The 26,423-nt window shown below is 42.4% G+C and overlaps 1 protein-coding gene across 3 annotated transcripts in view; it reads left to right on the forward strand.

The window, feature by feature from the left end:
* Positions 1 to 26,423, forward strand: part of LOC117353600 (cytochrome P450 11B, mitochondrial-like) — a 122,026-nt gene that overhangs the window by 51,665 nt on the left and 43,938 nt on the right. For all 3 annotated transcript variants that reach the window (XM_033929733.1, XM_033929735.1, XM_033929734.1), the window contains 2 exons: positions 15,177 to 15,255; positions 25,322 to 25,510. In XM_033929733.1, coding sequence (XP_033785624.1) covers positions 15,177 to 15,255; positions 25,322 to 25,510 — 268 coding nt within the window. The remainder of the gene's footprint in view (positions 1 to 15,176; positions 15,256 to 25,321; positions 25,511 to 26,423) is intronic.

Consider the following 26,423-nt stretch of genomic DNA (forward strand, 5'->3'; position numbering starts at 1 on the left):
AAGGCCATGGATAAGTTTGGCAAGCGGTTATACCAGAATGTGATGCTAGCTAATAGATCTGGGAACTATGCTTTTCATTTTTCGTTCTACCTAAAGCATCTAATTCAGAATTTGTCATCTTTTGAAAAATACCTCCCTGACCGTAAAAGATCTGCTTTTCGCCAAACTTCTTCATCGCTCTTACAACTCCGTAAGTTCATGGTCAGATCGATCTATGACACCTTTGAGCTGACCTCTCGGGCCACGGCTATGTCGGTGGCCATGCGTCGCCTGGCCTGGCTCAGAGTTGCACAACTTGATGTCAATCATCAGGATCGACTGGCTAATGCACCTTGCCTAGGGGATGAGCTGTTTGGAGAATCCATGGACTCCACTACACAAAAGCTCTCAGCTCATGAGACCAGGTGGGATACTCTTCTCAAAACCAAAAAGAAGACCCCACCTACCAGGCCTTTTCGCCAGCAGTCAGCCTACCAGCGTAGATTTGTGGCTCATCCTTTTACCACAGGCCCCACAACAACCCAGGCGTCAGAGGCAACAACAGAGACAAGCTGCTAGACCAGCACAGCAGCAACAACAAGTGAAGCCTCCCCCTTCACAAAAATCCACTCAACCCTTTTGACTTGGTTCTCCAGGACATAGCCAGTCTCCATCCTGCTGCCCACCTTCCGCAGCCCATAGGAGGACGCCTTACTCTTTTCATAAGCCGTTGGGAAACCATCACCTTGGATCAGTGGGTCCTCAACATCATCCGCCACGGCTACTCTCTCAACTTTCAGACACTTCCTGCCCAAAGTCTGCCAAGAGAGTCTGCTTCAAACACTCCTCAGGTTTCACTCCTTCTTCAAGAGGTTCAATCCCTCCTCCTTCTGAACGCCATAGAGGAAGCTCCTCTAGATCAAAAGGGGCAGGGATTCTACTCCCGTTATTTCCTAGTCCCCAAAAAAACAGGAGATCTCAGACCCATCCTAGATCTTCGCGATCTCAACAATTGCTTAGTCAAAGAGAAATTCAGAATGCTCTCTTTAGCCACTCTTTACCCTCTTCTCAATCAAGGCGACTGGCTATGTTCCCTCGATCTCAAAGAAGCATACACTCACATACCGATCAATCTGGCCTCCAGACAGTACCTATGCTTCATGATCAATCGTTGTCATTACCAGTACAAGGTACTACCCTTCGGTCTTGCCTCCTCTCCAAGAGTGTTCACCAAATGTCTGATTGTGGTGGCTGCTTTTCTGCGTTCCCACCACCTTCAGGTGTTTCCTTACCTGGACGATTGGTTGATAAAGGCCAATTCATCTCAAACAGTACTTCAGGCCACCAACCAGACCATCATATTTCTTCGTTTGCTGGGGTTCGAGATCAATCTACCCAAATCTCATCTCATCCCCACGCAGAGACTTCAATTCATTGGAGCAGTCTTGGACACAGTCCTCATGAGAGCGTTCCTGCCGTCCAACCGTCTTCAAACGCTTCAATCTCTATGTCAGCAGGTGCTTCCACAACGTTCCATCTCTGCCAAGCAAATGATGATACTCTTGGGTCACATGGCCTCCACAGTTCATGTCACACCACTTGCACGTCTTCACCTGCGCACTCCTCAATGGACCCTAGCTACCCAGTGGTCCCAAGCGATGGATCCTTGCTCACGTCACATATCTGTAACATCATCTCTTCGTCAGTCTCTACAATGGTGGTTGATATCCTCAAATTTCTCCAGAGGTCTTCTGTTCCATCTACCTCCTCATCAACTTGTCATCACCACCGACACCTCCCCTTATGCCTGGGGGGCTCATTTGAACGAGTTCCAAACTCAAGGACTTTGGACAGCTCAGGAAATGAAGCATCACATCAATTTCCTGGAACTCAGAGCAATGTTTTATGCCCTCAAGGCCTTCCAACATTTTCTCTTTCCTCAAGTCCTCCTGCTGTGCACAGACAATCAAGTTGCGATGTACTACATCAACAAGCAGGGTGGGACAGGTTCTCGCCTCTTGTGCCAAGAAGCCCAGAAGATTTGGGCTTGGGCCACAGATCACCATCTATTCCTGAAAGCTATCTACATTCAGGGAGAACAGAATTCCTTGGCGGACAAGCTCAGTAGAATTCTCCAGCCTCACGAGTGGACACTCGATCCTTTAACTCTGCAGTCCATCTTCGCTCAGTGGGGCACTCCTCAGATAGACCTCTTTGCAGCTCCTCACAATCACCAGCTGCCCCTAATCTGCTCCAGACTCTACTCTCCTCACCGTCTGGCAGCGGATGCATTTCTCCTCGATTGGTCCAATCTGTTCCTGTACGCTTTCCCTCCTCTACCTCTCATGTTAAGGACCTTGTTCAAGCTCAAGAGGGAACAAGCCACCATGATTCTGATTGCTCCACGGTGGCCCAGGCAACACTGGGTCTCCCTTCTACTTCAACTCAGTTCCAGGGAGCCTTTTCTTCTTCCATTGTTTCCTTCGCTGCTTACGCAACATCAGGAGACCCTTCTGCATCCCAACCTTCAGTCTCTGCACCTGACAGCTTGGTTTCTCTCGGGCTGACTTCTCATGATACTCTTTTGTCTCAGCCCGTTCGTTCCATTCTGGATGCCTCCAGGAAACCGGCCACTCTGCAATGTTACCATCAGAAGTGGACACGGTTTTCTTCCTGGTGTCTTCTTCATCATCATGATCCCACTTTCCTTGCAGTGGAGACCTTGTTGGATTATCTTCTTTCTTTGTCTGACTCTGGCCTCAAGTCTACTTCAATCAGAGTCCACCTCAGTGCTATTGCTGCTTTTCATGAGCCAGTCCATGGAAAACTCCTCTCAGCTCATTCCTTGGTGTCCAGGTTCATGCGGGGTCTTTTTAATGTGAAACCACCTCTTAAAGCCCCTCCTGTTATCTGGGATCTCAATGTAGTTCTTTCCGCCTTAATGAAGCCTCCATTTGAACCTTTGGCTACTGCTTCTTTCAAGTTTCTCACTTGGAAGGTACTTTTCCTTATTGCTCTTACCTCTGCCAGGAGGGTCAGTGAGCTACATGCACTAGTTGCGGATCCACCTTTTACTGTCTTTCATCATGACAAGGTGGTTCTGCGTACACATCCAAAGTTTCTCCCTAAGGTTGTCTCTGAATTCCATCTCAACCAATCCATTGTTCTGCCTGTCTTCTTTCCAAAACCTCACTCGCATTCTGGAGAACAGGCTCTGCATACTTTGGACTGTAAGCGGGCTCTAGCTTACTATTTAGACTGTACTAAGCCCCACAGATCATCTCCCCAACTCTTTCTGTCCTTTGATCCAAATAAATTAGGACGTCCTGTTACTAAACGTACATTGTCAAATTGGCTTGCAGCGTGCATTTCATTTTGTTATGCTCAGTCCGGACTGTCACTGGAAGGTTCTGTCACGGCCCATAAAGTTAGAGCTATGGCAGCATCTGTGGCTTTCCTCCGTTCCACGCCTATTGAGGAAATCTGCAAGGCTGCTACATGGTCCTCAGTTCACACTTTTACATCTCACTATTGTCTGGATGCATTCTCTAGACGGGATGGACACTTCGGCCAATCTGTTTTGCAAAATTTGTTTTCCTAATGGCCAACCTTCCCTCCATCCCTCTTTTTGTTAGCTTGGAGGTCACCCATCAGTCAAGAATATGCTGCCTGCTTGTCCTGGGATAAAGCACAGTTACTTACCGTAACAGGTGTTATCCAGGGACAGCAGGCAGATATTCTTGCGTCCCACCCACCTCCCCGGGTTGGCTTCTTAGCTGGCTTATCCTAACTGGGGACCGCGCGCCTCTGTCGGGCGGGAAGGCACTCGCGCGTGCGCGGTGCGGCCTGCTAGAACTTTCCAAGTTCTTAGAGTGCAATCACTCTAAAATTGTCCGTACCGGGGCTCCGTCGGTGCCGTCAAGAATATCTGCCTGCTGTCCCTGGATAACACCTGTTACGGTAAGTAACTGTGCTTTCTGATATTTGTCCTGGGCCTGGTGCCCCTCAGTTTCAGTCCATGACCCCCTGTCCAAGTCACATTTGACAATGTGAATAACGATGTTTTTTGCTCTATTTTGTCGAATCCTTTTAGTATTTTGAAAATCTCTATCATGTCCCCTCGCAGCCTTCTCTTCTCGAGGGTGAATAATCCCAATTTTCCGAGGCGTTCATTGTAGTTCAAATTCTCGAATCGATTCAATTAAAAAAAAAAAAAAAAAAATTGGCCTCCCGATTCAGTGGCCGACCCTTCCCCCATGCCTTCCTAAAGCAGGAGCTGCAGCTCTGCCTCTTGCTGGCCGTCCGCTGCTGCTCCTGCTTGAGAGGGAAGGGTCAGTCAGAAAGACCTCCCCAGCTTGCCCGCTCTTACCTCCTTAACGCTACTAGGGCAGGAGGCGGCGCAGGAGGAGTTCCTGCTGCGCAAGAACCGCAAGTACTACCTGGACTTGAAGGAGAACCAGAGTGGCCGCTTCCTGCGCGTCCGCCAGATGCTGAACCGCAGGCCGAGGCTGGGCACGGCGCAGGGCCAGATTATCATGCTGCCCGCGCAGGGCCTCATTGAGTTCCGCAAAGCACTGGCCAAGCTCATCGATGACCGGTGTGGAAGAGGAGCTAGCCGAGCTGCCCGAGGGCACCTCGCTCACGGTGGATAACAAGTGCTTCTTCTTCGATGTGGGTGCCAACAAGTACGGCGTGTTTCTGTGCATGAGTGAGGTGAAGCCCACCTACCGCAATTCCATCACGTTGCCTTACAAAATCTGGGCCAAGTTCGACCACACGTTCTTTAAGTATGCGCAAAATCCAGGACAAGCAGCACGCGCCCCCAGGCCCGCCTGCGGTGCCGAGCTGCTAGCGGCCCCAGGCCAAGGCGATGACAACGAGGATTGAGAAGGAGCCAGCGCCCGCCTCGCACAGTAAGCAGCTGCTAAACCAAGTACTCTTTTCAACAACTGAGTGGTTCGTGCCCCAAGTAACCAAGAACTTTTCTACACGTTTAAGCTATTCTGTTTGCAAGGGTCAGATTATTGCTGAATTCTATCTAAATAGATACAGATATATATATAGAAAGAAAAAGATAAGTCCTTTTTGTGTGAGCTAACATTTGACTTTAGCACAAAAAAAAGATATTTTAGAACACGTCAACAAGATTTTTAGTTTTTCTTCTCATTTTGTTACCAAATTTCTTTTTTTTTTTTTTCAATTCTTTATTCATTTTTTCATCTTACATCAAGTGTACAATATTACATCAATTGAATCATACACGTCACTTGAAATTCTTTTCTATTATCATCTTAAATATATAAATTAAGCCCTTCCCCCACCCTCCCTTTCCACAAATATTGTAAATCAAGCATATCATACATGTGTTATATTCAAAAATATTGATTAAACCAATAATATAACTATATATCACCCCTTTTTCCATTATTATAATTATACTTTTAGTGTAAAAAGGTGTCTAATCATTACAATATGTTATCAATGGCCCCAAATCTTTTTAAAATTATTATAATTCCCTTTTTGTATGACAATTGTTCTTTCCATTTTGTATATATGGCACAACGAATTTCACCAGAAGGTGTAATTCCAATCTCTGGTGATATGTTGAATGGCAACTCCTGTCATTATTAATAAAAGTTTATTATTGCTTGATGAAATTTGACTTTTTATTCTCATAGACGTCCCAAATAGAATTGTATCATATGATAGAGCTATATGGTTTTCTAATAAATAATTAATTTGAGACCAAATTGATTTCCAAAAGGGACAAAAATATGTTAAATGATCTAGAGTCCCTGCTTCCAGATTACAGTGCCAGCATCTATTAGACTTAGAGCTATCCAACTTTTGAAATCTAACTGGGGTCCAAAATGCTCTATGTAACAAAAAGAACCAAGTTTGTCTCATAGATGCAGACACTGTACATCTCATTCTCCAAGACCAAATTCGTGGCCATTGAGATGCAGAAATTTGATGCTTTAATCTCAATGCTCCAAATGTCTTTGGTTTTTTATTCATAAATCCAGATATCAATTTATACCAAGAAATCCGCCTGAAAGCATAAGAATTCCAGACTATACTGATTGCTAAGATTTTTCCATTCAGGGAACCCCTCCTGAAATAGCCTGCTTCAGCTGCAGCCATTTAAAACTTTGTGATTTGTTTAGACCATATTTATGTTGCAACTGTGAAAAATCAAGCAGTTTACCATTTGAAATAACATCATTTAAAGTTCATATACCTGCAATAATTCAATGCTTCCATACGATTTTAAAACCGCCAATTTGAATCTTGGAGTTTAGCCAAATAGATTGATTTGTTGACTTGTGTATTGGGTTAGGTGCTAAATTGCTGACATAACATAATGTTTTCCATGTATCCATCAATATTCTATTCTCTTTATATATTCTAGGCATTTTTATACTAAGAACATGAGATAGATGTAAAGGAAACATGAGTCGCCATTCCAAATACAGCCAATCTGGGATGTTTTCCATGAGCTCTGGGAGGACCCAATACATACCCTGGCGTAAAATATAGGCTTGATGATACCTATAAAAGTTTGGAAAATTTACCCCATCCTCCACAATTGATTTTTGTAAAGATACTAAGGCAATTCTAGGCCTTTTACCCAGCCAAACAAATTTTGTAAGAATACTATTTAATTTTTTATAAAAGGACCCCTGAAAAAAAACTGGTATCATACTCATTTGATAACAAACCACAGGCAATATCATCATTTTAATAGTTTGGACTCTCCCCCACCAAGAAAGATGTAGAGAATTCCATTGCTCGCACATTTCTGTTACTTTTTTTAATAAAAAATTTTCATTCTCCTTCATTGTGTCTTCTAGTCTGTTTTTTATTCTAATACCTAAATATTTTAATCCATCTTATTTCCATACAAATGATAATGAATCAAATAATCCTTTAGTACAATGCACATTAAGTGGAAGAATTTCTGACTTGCTCCAATTTATCTTATATCCTGAAAACTTTCCAAAATTCTCTATCAAGTAAGCATGGAATGGTAGTTTCTGGATTCCTCAAATAAAGCAGTATATCATCTGCATAAGCAGAGATTTTATATTCCCAATCTGCACGAGGAATACCCTGTATCCCCTTTGCCTGTTGAATGGCTAATAACAAGGGTTCTAAAACAATATCAAAAAGCAAAGGAGATAAGGGACAACCTTGTCTAACCCCCCCTCCACAAATTAAAACGCTCTGATAAATTGTTATTAATGTATAATCTTGCACCAGGAGAGTTATACAATGTCTTAATCATTTGTATAAGTCCCGAACCTATACCAAACCATTCTAATGCCTGATACATGAGTCCATTCAACTCGATAAAAGGCTTTCTCCGCATCCAAAGAGACAGAGAAAGCCGGATCATTCATGGTTTTTGTTAAATTTAGAGTATGAAAAGCCAATCTAGTATTGTTAGAAGAATGTCTCTTAGCAACAAATCCTGTTTGGTGCATATCAATAATAAAAGGGAGAGCCTTAGCCAATCGTAAAGCTAATATCTTAGCTAAAAGTTTTCCATCAACGAGATAGGCCTGTAGTTTGAAACTAAAGTGGGATCTTTGTTTGGCTTTGGCAAAACAATTGTTAATGATTCTGCCATAGTACCTGTAATGCAACCTTTAGTCAGTTGAAACTGATATAAATTTAATAAATAGGGTAAAAGAGTACTTTGAAATGATTTATAAAACTCTACTGTAAAACCATCCCCACCTGGAGCGGATCCAACTCTAAGATACTTCAATGCTGCTTCTAATTCTTTTAGTGATATAGGCTCCTCTAAACTTCTTTTTATATGTTCAAGAACCTTCGGTCCAATAATTAGATTCAAAAATTCTAAACCATCATTTTTCCTATCTCCATAAGGCTCAGAAGAATATAGGTCTTTATAAAAATTTAGAAATTGTCTTAAAATTTTTTCAATTTTAGTATGTGTTTCTCCATTTTCATCCTTTATTGCAATAATTTTTGTTCTTCTTTTCTTTGCTTTAAGATAATTTGCCAATAATCTTCCCGCCTTATTTGAGTTTCCATAATACTGAGTTTGTTGAGAAAACAAATCTTTCCTTACAAATTTAGAAAATATCTCATTATATTTGCCTTTTGCTATTAATAAAGCCTGTAGGGTATTTTGCTCCCATTTTTCAACTAATTTATTTTCCAAATGTTTAATTTATTTTTCCAAATTATAAAATTGTTTTTTAAGTTGTTTTCTAATATATGCTGAATATGAAATAATATTACCTCTCATGGTAGCCTTAAATGCATCCCATAACGTTTCTATGTTAATATCTTCTGAGGTATTAAAAATTCTGAGGTATTAAAAATTCAATCATTTGTAGTTTAAATTCTTCAAAGAAATTTGAATCCGCAATCAAAGTATTATCAAATCTCCAAACAGACTTACAATAATCTTAATAATAATAATAATAATGATAGGATTTATGGTAACTTTTGTCACTTTCTGAACTATTTGATTCGAGACAATAGGGAGGGTGGATTTGGGATGTAATTAAATATGAGATGTTATAATATTGTTGTATAATATTACATATTCTATTTTAATTGAGCATGGGATGAAGGGGGGAGGGGGGAATTTTACATGATTATAGTTCATATATTAGATAATTACAGTGCTATATTGAAATTATTTTATGATACATTTTTATGCACTTATTGTTTGATTTGAAAATGAATAAAGATTAAAAAAAAAAAAAAGAATTATGGACCTGTGAACAAAAGGAAAATTCCCGATCATTAAAATGAAGTATACACCATATAGCTATTAAATTACAAGATTGTGCCAAATTATCTAACCCTAGTGACTTCATAATTTTACTTGGTTTTTTATCCATTAATGGATCCATTACAATATTGAAATATCCAGCCACTATTAAATTAGAAGTAGCCAGTGGGAGTAGTAATTGTTGTAGATCCTTAAAAAATTCCATTTGATTCGTATTTGGGGCATACATATTGAACAATTCCAGGGTAGTATTTCCCATGCTCATTTTTACATGTACCCACCTACCCAAAGGATCTGAATCAATCATCTGAAAATTAGCTGTACATTTTTTATTTATTAATATGGCAACCCCAGCTTTCTTGCCAACAGCAAGAAAAACAGCAAAAAAATTTTGGCGAACCCAATCCCCTTCCAGTTTTCTTGATTCTATCATTGACAGGTGCGTCTCCTGAATAAAATACAAATCAGCGTTTTGCTGTTTTAGGAAAGCTAACATTTTCTTCCTTTTTATTTGATGGTTAAGGCCATTGACATTCAATGAAAATATCTTAATCTCCATCTATTTCCAAATGTATAATCCAACAATGATATTTAAATTTATTTAATTTGATATGATTAGACACCATTACACAGATAATAACCAATGAAAAGTTAAATTGTTCTTCAATCCCATCATTCCCTATCTTCCCACCCCTGATTTTGAAAAATCCTGCTCCCTCTTCCTTCCCCCCCACATAAATTGATTGCCTTGGAACACACATAGGATTAGTAATCGCAATACCCCCCCAGGCAACATTCTATCACATCTTTCCTCTTACAATATATATAAAATAATAGATTTATTCATTAATGCTTTATGAATCAAGTAATCTTACAATAATACCCCCGGCAATAATGTAATCCTAATTATTTATAGTAAAGAAGTTATTCATAAAACTCATTTAAAAAATTTCCTAATTAAACCAGGTTTACCAAATCATATGTTATCATTACCATAAATATTTTACTATCTTTTGCAAAAAAAGATATATATACGAACCTTGTTATCAAGACAACAATCACAATCAACCCTTAAACTTCCATCAAACTATTTCATATTTACATGCCTATCAACTTAACCTTGACATTAAAACAAATTACTTTACCAGTTAGAAAAATCTTATTCAGTATAACTCAAGTCAGAATTTATAAAACCTTTGAATTCAAAGATAAGAATCATCTTTCCTCTTAAACAATTCATAAACCCAAAATATAGCATATGAACTTTTTTTTTATTTTCTTTCTCTTTTTTTCCTTTTCCCCTTTCCCCTTTCCCTTTCTCTTTTTTCCTTTTCTTTCCCTCTTTTCTCTTTAATCCCTCTAATATCCTAGAAGTGGAAATTTAGTTAATCATCTCTATAGAACATCTTCATATATCAGAATTAAACTACTATTAAATAATTCATATTTTCCAACTTTTATGTATATCCTTTTAAGTTTTATCATGACCATCCCAGAAATATTGACTTCTTTTTCCCTTTTTACAATTCCACTGACTTTATCAAAACACATTAGTCCATCTTTTCATTTAATAAAATATTCATAAAACAACAAATATTGTTCAATTAAAATTACTAAATTCAATTTCATCATATAGATTCATCCTTTGCTTTTATCATTAAGCATGTCTGATGCATTTAAAATAAACTATTCTAACTAAAGTTAATATGTCAGAACATAAATATCTTTTCATTATGAAGCAAACTAGAGATACTGCTGAATATTCTCATTCTTAATTTTTTTTTTCCCCTTTTCTCTTTCTTCCCTTTTCCCCTTTTCTTTCTTCTCTTCTTTTCCTCTCATCTTTAGATTGTTAAATATGACAAAATTCATCCATTCTCTTTTTCCGTCTTATTATAGATGTTACTCTTTTCTTTCTTCAAAGTTCCTCTTCTTCTTCAAGTTAATTTGGCCAAAAACCTCAAAAATATTGTAAAGTCTAGGTTTTTAACTTAAAACCATTTAAATAGACATTGGCTCAGAATTTGTCAAGAAAGCTTTTAATTTTTCCGGATCTTCACAATATAAGGACTTGTTTCCACTTTTCACCCTCATTTTTGCAGGATAATACAAGCCATATGTGAGACTCTTTTCTTTCATTTGAGATATTAGCTGGAGAAATTGTTTTCGTATGGTCACAGTGTTTTTTGCGAAATCCGGCAAGAACAGCAACTTTGATCCTTTATAATTTAAGTTTCTGTCAGCTTTAGCCAAATTCAAAATCTCCAAGGCTTGCTGGAATCGTAAGAGCTTGAAGATTAAAGGCCTTGGCTTCACTTGGTTAGCTAACTGTTTAGATGGAATCCTGTGTGCTCGTTCTATTTCCAGGGGATGTTTTGAATTTAACTGCAGTAACTTTGGTAAAAGGTTTTCCAATAATTGAATAGCATTTCCCCCTTCCAAATTTTCAGCTAGACCAATTATTTTCACATTCTTCCTCCTTCCACGATTCTCATAATCTTCAAGTTGTTTTTTCAATTCTTTAATATCTCGACTGTCAGTTTTACATTGATCACGTTAATTTCCGACTACTCCACTTTGTTTTCTAATAACAACATTCTTTGATTGGCAACCTCCATCTGCCTGTTAATATTCAAGACTTCTTCCTTTACCTCAGCAATCCTGCTTGCGTTATCTTGAAGCATTTGCTTAATGCTCTGAAATTCTGCCATTATTTCATTTCTGTCCAGCACATCAACAGCTTCAGCAGGGAGAGGTACTTTCGACGACGTAACCTGATCTTGTTTAAGACGCTTTGCTGACCCTCCTGCCGCAAAAGCAGTATCCAATTTCGCTTGCCGCGTAGTCACCATACTCAACAACATTTTCTATATCCTTTGGTGAAGAAAAAGCCGTGACGTGATTTTCAAAATTATCTGCCACCTGGGATTGAGGAGCACCGCGATCACACCACCATCATGTGCGCTGCCAAGCCACGCCCTTTGTTACCAAATTTCAACCTTACATGGAGGTTACTCTACTATATTTTACACCCTATACTTTTGATTAGAGATGTGTGTGTGTGTGTGTGTGCATGGTGGTGCTGCCCGATTCACGATTCGAATCAGGTGAATCGATTCGAATTGATTCAATTTTTTTTTAAATCAGCCTCCCGATTCAATGGCCGACTCTTCCCCCATGCCTTCCTAAAGCAGGAGCTGCAGCGCTGCCTCTTGCTGGCCATCCGCTGCTGCTCCTGCTTGAGGGGGAAGGGTTGGTCAGAAAGGCCTCCCCCAGCTTCCCTGCTCTTACCTCCTTAATGCTAATAGGGCAGCTTGCAGGCTCGCTGGTGTTATAGCAATCCCTGCAACTGCCCATGGTCCTCAGCGGCACATACTTCCTCCTACGTCCTGCCCCTGCTCTGACATCAGGGGCAGGATCACGGCAGAGAGAACGTGCCGCTGAGGACCACGGGTAGCTGCAGGGATCGCTATAACACCAACAAGCCTGCAAGCTACCCTATTAGCGTTAAGAAGGTAAGAGCGGGGAAGCTGCAGACTTGTGGGGGGAGCAGGCGTTCGTTTGCGGCGGGGGGGGGGGGAAGCAGGCCTTCAGGGCAGGGAGGCAGGCCTATGCAGAGGGGGGAGGAGGAGGAAGAGTTCCTTTGGCGGTGGGGAGGCAGGCCCATGCAGAGGAAGGAGGAGGAAGGAGTAAGAGAGGGGAGGGGAAGATGGCAGACCTGGGGTGAAGTGAAGAGAAGAGAGAGACCAAACCAAAAAGAGGGGGAGGAAATCAGAGGAGAGGTACTGGACTAATGGAGAGAGGGAGAGGGAGATAGAAATGAAAGACCACAAGGGGAAGGGTACAAAAGGGACGGATATTGCTCCAAAGTAGGTGGACAGGGTGGCAGGATGGCAGGAGAGATAGTAGGAGAAAGCCTATACCTGGGGAAGGGGATACAGGAGGTAAGGAAGAGAGAAAGAAGAAGCTGGAGAGGAGAATAGGAACACAGAAGAGAGATGCTGGCTGAAAGGGTAGATAAGAAAAGGAGAGATGGTGGCTCTGTGGATGGTGGGGTCTATCGCTGCAGCTGCAGGGGGATGGAAATGAAAAAAAGGAAAGATGCCAGACCTCCAGGGGAGTAAAGGGAAACAGAAGGGGAGGACAGAGATGGAAGATGGATGGTTAGCACAGAGAAAGAAGAAAGAAGGAGAGCCTGATCAGAAGACAACCAGACCGACATGGGACCAACAAGATTTGAAAAATGACCAGACAACAAAAGATAGGAAAAATAATTTTATTTTCTGTTTTGTGATTACAATATGTCAGATTTGAAATGTGTATCCTTCCAGAGCTGGTGTTGGACCGCAAATTACATTACATTACATTACATGCTTATATTCCGCCTGTACCTTGCAGTTCCAAGCGGATTACATCAGAAAGATAGCTGGACATTTCCAGGAAGAGAAATACAATTAAAGAAGTTGGTCCTAGTACAACAAAAAAGATAGCTGGACTTTTCCAGTAAAGGAATACAATTGAAGGCGTAAGGTCTAAAGCAATTTTGATGAGATGATTCTAAGAGGGGGTGAGAGGGGAAACGGGAGGGATTAGGACGTTTGGGTGAATTTCTTGAATAGTAGGGTCTTGATTTCTTTGCGGAAAGCCTTGAGGTCAGTTGAAGCTGTCAGTAGGTTGGTGATAGTGGGATCCAGTTTAGCTGCATGTGTTGCTAGTAAGTTGTCATACATCTTTTTGCGTTTAGTTCCTTTAAAATGGGGGTAGGAGAAAGGGGATTTGGGTTCTCCTCTGTCTGGTTGAGAGGTTCCTGTTTAGACGGTTGTTTAGGTAGGTGGGTGCCGTTCCGTTTAATGTTTTGAATAACATGTAGTATAGTTTGAATTGGATGCGGGCTTGTATTGGAAGCCAGTGTGAGTCTAGGAAGGCGTTGGTGATGTGGTCAAATGTGAGCTAGGATTTAATAGAGAGAGGAAAATAATTTTTTGTTTGTTTATTTTGTTTACACCACAGGGCCACTGTGGGTAGGAGAGGGCAAAGAGGGTGAAGAGGCTATAAAATAAACCCACCAGGATGTTTGGAAAAAACCACCCAATTGGGCAGGAAAATTGAATCGAATCGAAAAATCGATTCAATAGGCTGAATCGAATCAAAATTTTTTTTCCTGAATTGGGCAGCACTAGTGGGCAGAACCAACATTTCAGCCATCATGCTGTGGATTTCTCATCACCCTAGAGAAAGCCACAGCTTGATGGCTGAAATGTCGGTTCTACCTAGCCCAGACAAGATTCAAGTTTATTTATGGCTTGATATACCAACCATCACATGTATCTGGACGGTTTACAGTATTAAAATTTAGAAAAATCTAATAAAATTTAAGATTTAGTTGAAATAAAATAAGAGGAGGGTAAAACTAAAACTATGACAAATTAAGACTTATTAGAAACTCTCCTTTCCCTCTCTAAAAGGCGTCTCCCTTGTAGGAAAACTAGGTTCCTCCCTCCCTTTTAGAATCACTGAGTTCTGGAACAATCTTACCTCCCCTCTTAGGAATCTGAGCTCCCTCCAACTCTTCCGTAAACATCTGAAAACCTGGTTATTCTCAAAAATGTAACTCTTCCTCCCTCTCTGATTATTCTAGTCCTCTAAATTTCCTCTTCATCCTTCCCTCCTCTGGAGTTCCTTTCTACCCTAACTCCTGTTAATTGTGTCGAGCTTTGCGAATGTAGAGATGATGCGGTATACAAACCTAAGGTTTAGTTTAGTTTAGATGAAAGGTACTAGGGGATAGGGAAGTTTTAATTACAATGTGTAAATAAAAATAAAAAGGAGGGGTAGAGGGATAGGGAGTGAGACGGGGATATCGCTTCTTAAAAGCTTCTCCCCCCCCCAACTTATTGATAGGCATCTTTAAAAAGAAATGTTTTAAGATTTGTTTTAAATTTATTTAGGGAATTTTCATTGCAGAGATAAAGTGGCATTGCATTCCAGAGCGAGAACATAAGAACATAAGAATTGCTGCTGCGACTACAGAAAAAATTGAATTTCTAGTATAGTATAGGTCCTTGATTGAGGGTACTGTCAATAAGTTTTGATTCATAGATCTAAGGGCCCTAGGAGGGGTATGTGGAATGAGATATTTGTCTAGGAAAACGAGGAGATGGGAGGTCTTAATTTTAAAGGTTAGAAGAAGAATTTTATATGTAGTTCTGTGAGAGACTGGTAACCAGTGTAACTCTCGAAGAAGCAGGGTAACATGATCATATTTTTTGACCTTATAGATAAGTTTGATTGTGGTATTTTGGATTAACAATCATGATGCCAGCCAGGGACACCTAAGAGAACACGTCACAAATGAGTTTCCTGAAATGGATACATAAAAGAGAGAGGAACAGCTCTTAACTTACATGCCTTGCTTTTCCAGTCTCTACCCTGTGGGGATCACGGTGACACGTCACCCACAGAAGGATGTGGTTCTTCACAATTATCATGTCCCTGCTGGGGTAAGTAATTAAAGAACAAGCAAGGATACTTCCCCTCATATTGTCTTGTCATATTTGTTAAACCCTAACTAGGGAAAGCTCATAAACTGGGAATGAGTGTCCAAATTAGCTCCAATATGACGGTGTGTGTTAAACAGAGAGCAGAAGCAAACAAATGTGGATCTCATCTTAGCAGGGTATAAAGGTGTCTCTTTCAGGGCTTCTTTGGAGTGCTGAGTTCAGTTTGGACACCATCCTGGAAAAGGATCTCCGATTGCTGGAAATGGTCTAATCCAGTGGTCTCAAACACGCAGCCCGGGGGCCACATGCGGCCCGCCAGGTACTATTTTGAGGCCCTTGGTATATGTATCATAATCACAAAAGTAAAATAAAACAGTTTTTTGATCATATGCCTCTTTAACTATAAATTACAATATTATTATTAAGACTTAGCCAAAAGGAAAGATTTATAAACTATAAAGAGTTTTACCTCATGCAAAATTGTCATTTCTTTAATAAGACAGTAACTATTTTTTCTGAGGCCCTTCAAGTACCTACAAATCCAAAATGTGGCTCTGCAAAGGGTTTGAGTTTGAGACCACTGGTCTAATCAGAGGCTTACAAATACTAAGGGCTAGATTCTCAAAACTTACCATGCCCCTAACGAAGGACGGCAAACCGGTTCCAGCTGGTTTAGCATGCCAGTATTTTACTGGCCGATTATCAGAACAGCCTTTTCTGAGCTTCCTAGCAGTCTCCAACTTTGCCATGCAAATGTAGTGCAACAAAGTCATTAATATTAAAATTGTAGTAAACTAGGCTCATTGATATTTAAAGGAGCATTCCAGGCAATTCTCTGTCATTGCCGGGTGATTTCCTAACCTTGTTGTGCAACATTTGCAGGCAAAATTTTCCAACAGGGACTGAGCTGTCGTAGCCTGATTGACTAAGGCACCGACAGGAAAGTAAGGCTTGACAGCTCAGACTCCCTCACCACATATTAAAAATGATCCCCGAATTGAAGGATTGCAGAAGGGCTACCTACTCCCCATCCCCCCAAAACCCTGGAAAGATGCCCACTCCTTCCTGCTGCTGATGATCCCCATACCCCCAACACCCCTCTGACAACCCTGATACCTTTGCAATGAAGGTCGGAAGGAGGGATGCCCATTTCCTCACACTGTTGGTGATTCCCGCACTCCCTGTACCTTTCTCACGAAGGACGGCCGGAGGAATGCCTAGTTCCTCCAGCCGGCAGGCCTGCCTCTTCAAAATGGCGGGTCTTCCCCTTCCTGATATATCCTGGGATGTGCTGGGAAGGGGGGCCTAGGGCTTTAATTTGCCCAGGCGCTTAAGGCCCCTCCTATGGTATCTGGGCCAATCAGAGCCTTAAGCCCTTTCTCAGTGCATCCCATTTTGAAGAGGCAGGCCTGCTGGCTGGGCCAGCCTTCATTGGAAAGGTACAGGTGTCGTGGTGGTGTCAAAGGAGCCCGGTAGCGGGAGGCAGTTAGCATTCCTCCTGCCCTGGAGTGTTGTTGGGGGGGGTAGGGATCACCAATGGCAGGAGAGAGAGTTTGCATCCCTCCTGCCGGGAGTGTTGGGGGATTTGTGGGGGGCAGGCAGTGGTAGCAACAGCAGCAGAAGGGAGGAGCATCCCTCCTGCCAATCTTGTTCAGAGTGTTGGGGGTTTGGACAGCAGCGGGCAAGGGGAGATGTCAGCGGGAGGGGGGACTCTTCTTTCTGCTTCCTGCCGGTTAATCAGCTGAGCCAACAGGACTTGTGGAAAACTGTGGCTCAATTGATTGGAGCAGGGAGAGCAGCTTTGATAGGAGAGAGGAGCTGTGCTTAGCGGTTGCTTTTCTGAGCATGCACCAGGCACAGTTCCTCTTACTGTTTAGTGGTGATTCTCTGCACAAATAATGTGTATATAATTTGCATGTTATAATGCTGAGAATCGCTCGTAAAATAAATGTCGCTCCCACTTTGGGCACTATATTGACTCGCTGGATTTTACCATCAAGTTTTGAGAATCCAGCTCTAAGTGATTCTCCAACTGGGACTAAATGTATTTGTAAAGCCATTTCAGAGGAGTGTTAATTCATCATCAGATGGCATCTGATACAAAAGGATTGTATCTCTGGTGCTCTTGGTTTTGCCCATGTTTCTAAATTTTCACCATTTCTTATTGCTTAAGTTTTGCTATACTGCTGTTGACTACAAAAGCAAATCACAGCAATAAACATCCTAAAGAAAGAAATTCAGCAATAAACCTGGACAGGAATCATCTCACAGCCCTTGTATTATCTTAGTAACATAGTAAATGACAGCAGATAAAGACCTGCAAAGACCATGACATTCATTATCAAGGCAACGTTGAACCAACAGTTATGACATTGTACTTGCTAAGATCCACTGTAAGATCTTTTTCCCTTCCCCCGAGATATCCTTGACATTTTCAGGACTCAGTTCATAAAAGAGTCTGGTCTGCCCTACTTCCCCAGAAACCGTGGTGCAGACATAACCTACTTCAGCCCATCCTGAGCTGTCTTGACTGTAGAAGTCCGTCCAGCATCGCCTTCACTTTCCCATTTAAGCAACTCTCCTGCGCATCATAATTAAAGGTATTAAATTGATGTGTCAAATTGTGTTTTGATACCATCCTCGTTCTAGTTAGGGATTTGTAATAGCACAAACAAGGGTTGGGTATTGGCCTGTGCAAACACAGCCAAACGCATTCATAGATAGTAAAGCAAAAACTCTAAGCTCTGTTATTTCACGGGGCTGGGCAAACAAGGAATAGTCTATTTATTCTATAAACAAAAGTCCTGAGAGGTGGGCCTGTAACTGCCACACCCAAACATAGTCTTGCAAAATCTGCCACAGCCAGGCTCACAAATATTCAGAAAAAGAAGTTGGCTTACCTCAGCAAAGCAGAATAGTCAAGGCATATACTAGAATCACTTCTTTCTTCTCTTCCCCTGGGCTTCCTAAACCCTGCTTTGGCCCTGCTTCTTATATTTCCATGTTTCTACAGGCCAGCCAGCTAAGCAGGCAGTCCTCATCCTCCAGTGTCATTTTAGGCAATATTAGAGCAAGCACAGTCACATGGGTCCTCGATCCCTGTAGTATACTTTAGAGCAGCGGTCTCAAACACGCGGCCCGCGGGCCACATGTGGCTCTCCAAGTTTTTTTTGCGGCCCGCGGTCTGGACTGGATCATTCCCTTCCTTTTGGAGCAGCAGCGGGTCTGGCCGGTTCGTCTGGCTAGTCGCTCCTGCATCGGAAGCCTCTCTGACATCACAACATCAGAGAGGCTTCAGACGCAGGCGCGGATCTCGCAAGGAGCCGCCACCCGCGGCTTTGAATGGAATGAGCCGGCCAGACCCGCTGCTGCTCCAGTGGCGTACCAAGGGGGGGGGGGGGGGCGGTCCGCACAGCTGGCCACCCTCCACTGTTCTTCCTAGTGCGGCTCGCGGCTCGTCTAGAGCAGGGGTGCCCAACTGCTTCCCTTCGCCGGCACCATGCTCTTTAAGCTCCCTGCTTCTCTCGCCGCCCGACCTCAATTCTGACGTCGAGAGGTCCTTTCCGACGTTAGAATTGACGTCGGGCAGCGAGAGTTGGTCGGCCCCGTGGAGATCTCGGCCTGTTCCCGATGGCGGCAGCAGCAGCCTATTTCCCGGCGGCGGTGGCATGGGGGAGGGCAGGAAGGAAGAAAGAAAGAAGGGGGGGGGAACAGGGAGCCAGAAACAAAGCAAAAAATGGGACAAGGAATCAGAGAAAGACAGACATAGAAAAAGAAAGAAAAAGTTGGGGGAGGGAATGAGGTCTGGAGGAGAGGAAGCATACAGGAGGCTGAAAGAAGAGAAGAAATATTGGATGCACCGTCAGAAGAATAAAGTGCAACCAGAGACTGATGAAATTACCAAACAAAAGTAGGAAAATGATTTTATTTTAAATTTAGTAATAGAAATGTGCCAGTTTTGAGAAAGAAAAGATATTAAACTTTAAATGTGAGTGCTGCAGAAAAAATAGAGTACTTGGAGGGCCGCAGAAAAAAATAGTTAATGTCTTATTAAAGAAATGACAATTTTGCATAAGGTAAAAAACTGTTAAAGGAAAGTTTTATAAACTATAAAGAGTTTAACCTCATGCAAAATTGTCATTTCTTTAATAAGACATTAACTATTTTTTTCTGCGGCCCTCCAAGTACCTACAAATCCAAAATGTGGCCCCGCAAAGGGTTTGAGTTTGAGACCACTGCTTTAGAGGAAAGGGGAAATATGATAGAGACCTTTAGATGCCTACATGGCATAAATGCACATAAGGCAAGTCTCTTTAATTTGAAAGGAAGCTCCAGAATGAGATGGCATAGGATGAAGTTAAGAAGTGATAGGCTCAGGAGTAATTTACAGAAAGAGTGGAACAGATGTGTGGAACAGTTTCCCAGAAGAGGTGGTGGAGACACAGACTGTATCTGAATTCAAGAAAGCCTGGGATAGGCATGTGGGATCTCTTAGAGAGAGGAAGAGATAATGGTTACTGTGGATGGGCAGACTGGATGGGCCATTTGGCCTTTATCTGCCATCATGTTTCTGTGATAGGCTCAGGAGTAATCCAAGGAAATTCTTTTTTTCAGAAATGGATATGTGGTATAGTCTCCCTGAATTCAAGAAATTGTGGTACAGGCATGTGGGATCTCTTAGGGAGAGGAGGAGATAGTGGATGCTGCAGATGGGCAGACTAGATGGGCCATTTGGCCTTCATCTGCCATCATATTTTTATGCTTTTATGTGTGGGTATGAGAGACCTGTTGCAGTTCTATCAGTTTCTGTAACACTTGTTGCTGTAGTTGCTGCTGCTCCAAGTATGCCTGCATAAACTGCTGCTGTTGGCCCTCCACCGGGGCCTGGATTAGTTTCTCCATGTTTTACTGGCAGCCCTAGTGCACACTGAGTAAAAAAAAAAAAAATCCTGCCTGTCCAGCACTAACTGTATCATTTCAGGCTCATCTCTGGAGACAGAGCTAGTCTCCTTAGCCTCAAAGTATAGATGGATATTAATCTCAGGCCCAGATTCCTGGAGCTCGTGGGTGTCTGTTTCTTCTGGCAGGTTGAGCAGGATCTCACTTCTGACCCCACAAGTAATAGTATGAGAAGGGTTACATATGGGCCTGTGCAAACACAGCCAGGCGCATTCAAAGGTAGTAAAGCAAAACTCTTTATTAACTCAAAAACCCAGAGTCCTGTAACTTTGCAGGGCCAGGTAAACAAGGAACAGTCTTTTTGTTCAATAAACAAAAGTCCTGAGACAGGCCTGTGTCTGACAGGACCAAAGACACAGTCCTTGGCTTGTGACTGCCATGCTCCAAACACAGTCTTGCAAAAGTCTTTCTTCAATCAGGTAACCCTATCTGGCTCCAGCCAGACCTCAGATCAGTGCTCACAAATATTCACCAAGCAGAATATCTAGTTGTTGTAGTCATAGAAACATAGAAAGATGATGGAAGATAAAGGCCAAATGGCCCATCTGCAGTAACCATTATCTCTTTCTCTCTCTGAGAGATTCCACGTGCCTATCCCAGGCTCTTTTGAATTCAGACACAGTCTGTGTCTCCACCACATCTTCCAGGAAACTGTTCCATGCATCTACCAGCCTTTCTGTAAAAAAGTATTATTTTGGAGCCTATCACTTCTTAATTTCATCAAAGAAAGAGCTTGACTCATGCGCTTTTACATTACGTAGGTATTTAAATGTCTCTATCATATCTCCCCTCTCCCACCTTTCCTCCAAAGTATACAGATTGCGATCTTTAAGTCTGTCCCCATACACCTTATCACGAAGACCACACACCATTTTAGTAGCCTTCCTCTGGGCGACTCCATCCTTTTTATATTTTTTTGAAGGTGTGGCTTCCAGAATTGTACACAATATTCTAAGTGAGGTTTCACCAAAGTCTTATACAGGGGTATCAATACCTCCTTTTTCCTACTGGACATACCTCTTTCTATGCAACCTAGCATCCTTCTAGCTTTCGCCGTCACCTTTTGAACCTTTTTGGCCACTTTAAGATCATCTCATACAATCACATCCAAGTCCCGCTCTTCTGTCGTGCACATAAGTTCTTCATCCCCTAAACTGTACCGTTCGCTCAGGTTTTTGCAGCCCAAATGCGTGACCTTGCATTTCTTAGCATTAAATTTTAGCTGCCAAATTTCAGGCCATTCTTTAAGCTTCGCCAGGTCTTTCTTCATGTTATTCACACCATCCGACGTGTCTACTCTATTTCAGATTTTGGTATCATCCACAAAGAGGCAAATCTTACCTGACAACCCTTCAGCAATATCATTTATAAAAATGTTAAAAAGAAGAGGCCCAAGAACAGAACCTTGAGGCATTGGTAACATCCCTTTCCTCAGAGCGATCTCCATTGATCACTACCCTCTGTCATCTTCCACTCAACCAGTTCTTGACCCAGCCTGTTACTTTGGGACCCATCCCGAGGGCACTCAGTTTATTTATTAGACGTCTGTGTGGAACACTGTTAAAGGCTTTGCTAAAATCTAAATACACCACATCTAGCGCACATCCTCTATCCAATTCTCTGGTCACCCAGTCAAAGAAATTGATCAGATTTGCCTGACAAGACCTACCTCTAGTGAATCCATGTTGCCTCTGGCCCTGTAATCCACAGGATTCCAGAAACTTGACCATTCTCTGTTTTAAAAGTGTTTCCATTAATTTGCTTACCACAACTGAAAAGGATAAGGCCCGATTATGGCCTTACACACTCTGTCATTTGACAAGCAGATGCATCCGGGGACCATATCTAAGAGAAAACAGATGCCTATTATCTCTCAAACATGTCCGCTTTATTGAATATTCTGTATCTCCTTTTATATCATTTGACATGGGTAAGGGTCGTCAGCATATGACGTAAATGCAAACCATATGTGGACACAGATCACATGCAACTTTAAAAGAAATAACAAATCCTTTACTTATCTAAGACCAAAGTCTATAGGTGCTTTGGCCAGCAGAGCCTTATCTAAATTTTCTTACAAATACAGCTAAGAAAACAATTAGATTCACTTTACAACAGAATAAGAAAACACATCTCTCAAACATACAATGGCCTTGTAGTATATCAGCAAGAGAAGGCAAACAATCTGGATTTACAACTTCAAACACAACTTAAGGAAAACTACATAATAAAATAGCCTTGTAATATTTCAGCAAGAGAAGGCAAACAATGTCTGGATTTACAACTTCAAACACAGTTGAAAGAATACTGCAAGACACATGAAAAGTATCCCTTCAACAACTTCTACCACTAATTCCCAACTTCTACTGGGATCACATCTTCCTTCTTCTACCAGACGGTATAGTACGCCTTAGACAACCGGACGGAAACTACACTGTGGCGGATTCAGAAAAAGCAGAACTACTAAATGAATATTTCTGCTCAGTCTTCACCTGTGAAGCACCGGGACACGGACCACAGTTGAAGGTAAAACAAGACGTGGATGACCCGTTTCAGAATTTTGAGTTCACACCTGGGGACATCTACAATGAACTGGCAAGGCTAAAGGTAAACAAGGCCATGGGACCGGACAATTTACACCCAAGAGTGCTCAGAGAATTGAGAGATGTTCTGGCGGAACCGTTGGCTGTGCTCTTCAATCTCTCACTAAGTACGGGGAAAGTTCCGTTAGACTGGAAACCAGCCAATGTCGTTCCTCTACATAAAAAGGGTTGCAAGGCTGAGGCTGCGAACTATAGACCGGTAAGCCTCACCTCAATAGTGTGTAAACTCATGGAAACACTAATTAAGTATAAATTAGATACGATCCTGAACGAGGGAAATCTCCGGGATCCCAGTCAACATGGATTCACCAAGGGTAGGTCATGCCAGTCCAATCTTATCAGCTTCTTTGACTGGGTAACAAGAAGACTGGACTCAGGAGAGTCCTTGGACGTCGTGTACCTGGACTTCAGCAAAGCGTTTGACAGCGTCCCACACTGCAGGCTTCTGAACAAGATGAAATCGATGGGATTAGGAGAGACTCTAACTGCATGGGTTAAAGATTGGCTTAGTGGCAGACTTCAGAGGATGGTGGTCAACGGTACCCTCTCTAAAATGTCAGAGGTGACTAGCGGAGTGCCACAGGGTTCAGTCCTGGGCCCACTCCTCTTCAACGTATTCATTGGGGATCTGACTCAAGGGCTTCAAGGCAAGGTAACCCTATTCGCTGATGACGCCAAATTATGCAATATAGTAAATGACTATAATCTACAGGATGCTATGGAGCAAGACCTGCGTACTTTAGAAAATTGGTCCTCGATCTGGCAGCTGGGCTTCAACGCCAAGAAATGTAAGGTCATGCATCTCGGTAACGGAAATCCTTGCAGAACTTACACCCTAAATGGAGAAACTTTAACCAGGACTACAGCAGAACGAGACTTAGGAGTAATCATCAGTGCTGACATGAAAGCAACCACTCAAGTGGAGAAGGCTTCATCTAAAGCACGGCAGATGATAGGTTGTATCAAGAGAAGCTTCGTTAACAGGAAGCCTGAAGTCATAATGCCATTATACAGAGCCATGGTGAGACCTCATCTGGAATACTGTGTGCAATTCTGGAGGCCACATTACCGTAAGGATGTGCTCAGAATTTAATCGGTTCAGCGGATTGCCACCAGGATGGTCTCGGGGCTAAAGGATCTCCCGTACGAAGAAAGACTGAGCAAATTGCAGCTCTACACTCTCGAAGAGCGTAGGGAGAGGGGAGACATTTAAATACATCACATGACGGGTCGAGGTGGAAGATGAAGTCTTTCTTCTCAAGGAACCCTCGACCACAAGAGGACATCCGCTCAAACTCAGGGGAGGGAAGTTTCGTGGAGACACCAGGAAGTACTTCTTCACGGAGAGAGTGATTGAGCATTGGAACAAGCTTCCATTGCAGGTGGTCGAGGCACGCAGCATCCCAGACTTCAAGAACAAATGGGATACCTATGTGGGATCCCTACGAGGGTCATGCCAAGGGATAGGGTCACTAGGGTATGGACTTGAATGAGCAGGTCAGTAGAGTGACAGTATAATTACAATTATACTTTAGGGCAGGGGTGTCCAATGTCGGTCCTCGAGGGCCGCAGTCCAGTCGGGTTTTCAGGATTTCCCCAATGAATATGCATTGAAAGCAGTGCATGCAAATAGATCTCATGCATATTCATTGGGGAAATCCTGAAAACCCGACTGGACTGCGGCCCTCGAGGACCGACATTGGACACCCCTGCTTTAGGGGGTCAGTAGACTTAAGAAGGTGGGCAAATGGTGTGAGCAGACTTGATGGGCTGTAGCCCTTATCTGCCGTCATCTTTCTATGTTTCTATGTTACCATGCGCATCCTTAACCCAGCTCTGGCCCTTCCTCTTATATTTCCTGGCAGCTGCTTCCAACTCCATCTCCCTAGAGAGAGGCTAAGTAAGTCAAGATGGCTCTAGAATGTGAGGGAGTATCCAGTAGGGGAGTGATAACTTCTATAAACTCTCTCACAGGATCCTTTGTATCTATCCTATGCATCTTTGAATTTCATCACTGGTTTTATCTCCAGTCATTTGTCTCCAAAAGCCAATTATTCGTGTAGGGGAGAATGTAATGCAGTGGTTCAAAGCTACAGCCTTAGCACCCTGAAGTTGTGGGTTGTGGCTGCTCCTTGTGACCCTGGACAAATTACTTAATCCCCTCGTTGCCCCAGATACATTAGACAGATTGTGAGCCTGCCAGGACAGACAGGGGAAAATACTTGAGTACCTGAATAAATCAATGTAAACCGTTCTATGCTCCCCTCAGAGAATGGTATAGAAATTTAAATAAATAAATAAAGCTTCAATCAGTCATAATGGATAGTCATTCCAGTATCTCACAAGACACTATATATTTGCATATATTTGTACAAATCCTTAGTTTGGGGTATCCTTGTTGGGCAGGGGTTGCAGTCATCCTTGCTCAGCAGGTTTTCTTCTTTAAAGGAATAACTTCAAAAGTTATTGATGGACTAAATAACAGGTTTCTCTCCTCTCCTTAGACTCTGGTGCAGGTAGCCCTATATCCCATGGGACGGAGTCCTGAGATCTTTAAAACACCTGATCGCTATGATCCAGAACGTTGGCTGAAGGATAACAATAATTTTAAGGCACTGGCTTTTGGCTTTGGTTCACGCCAGTGCATCGGTCGCCGTATTGCTGAAGTGGAGATGATGCTCTTTCTGATTCATGTAAGCATCTAGCACTGCATGCCTCTAACACCTAAAGACGGAATGCCTAAGAGAAGGGACTAGAGATTTAGCCAAAGGCCGGAAAACCTAAGATTTTCCATAGAATCATATTATGGAGAGATTTATGTTGACATTCAAAAGAGGTGCAACATATGCATGCATTATGGCTTTGTCTAAATTAAAGAAAGCATGGGACAGGCATGTGGTATCTCTTAGGGAGAGGAGGAGATAGTGGATGCTGCGGATGGGCCGTTTGGCCTTTATCTTCCATCTAATCAAATCTTTCCTCTTATATACCGCATCATCCCCAATGCAATGGAGCTCGTTGCAGTTTACAATAAGATTTCAATCTAACATTTAAAAACTAATCTAACAAGCCATTGAATAGAAAAGTCTTTGTTTATGAAAAACTGAATAAGTACTAAATTTTCTTAAATTCACTGGTAGATCATTCCACAAAGCAGTAAAAAGAAAAGGGGTCAGCGGGTGAGGGGGTAGTTTGGGGGGGGGGCGATCGGGTGTTCGGGGGGCTGGACGTGGGGGGGGCTGCGTTGGGGCAGGAGGGCCTGGGATCCCTCCTGCCCGTATTTTAGTGGGGGTGGGGGGTAAGGGAGTCTCCGGGGCAGGATGGCTTGGGCTCCCTCCTGCCCCGATCGTGTCGGGGGGGGGGAGGGTGGATCGCGGCAGGGGAGATGGGCTATCTCTCCTGCCACGATCGTTGGGGGGGGGATAGATTTTGTAACCGGTGTTCTTTTTGGCAGACACCAGTTACAGAATCCAGCTTTTAGGCGAAGGACTGGCTCCTCCTTGGCCTAAAAGCTCTTGTGTTGGGCGTTTGGGACTTTGGCTTTTTTTTTTTCATTGATTATATGTGGTAAGTATAGATGTTGTGGTGGTCTGGGTGTTTAAGCAG

The sequence above is a fragment of the Geotrypetes seraphini genome, chromosome 2 (assembly GCF_902459505.1).
Source record: "Geotrypetes seraphini chromosome 2, aGeoSer1.1, whole genome shotgun sequence".
Classification (NCBI taxonomy): domain Eukaryota; kingdom Metazoa; phylum Chordata; class Amphibia; order Gymnophiona; family Dermophiidae; genus Geotrypetes; species Geotrypetes seraphini.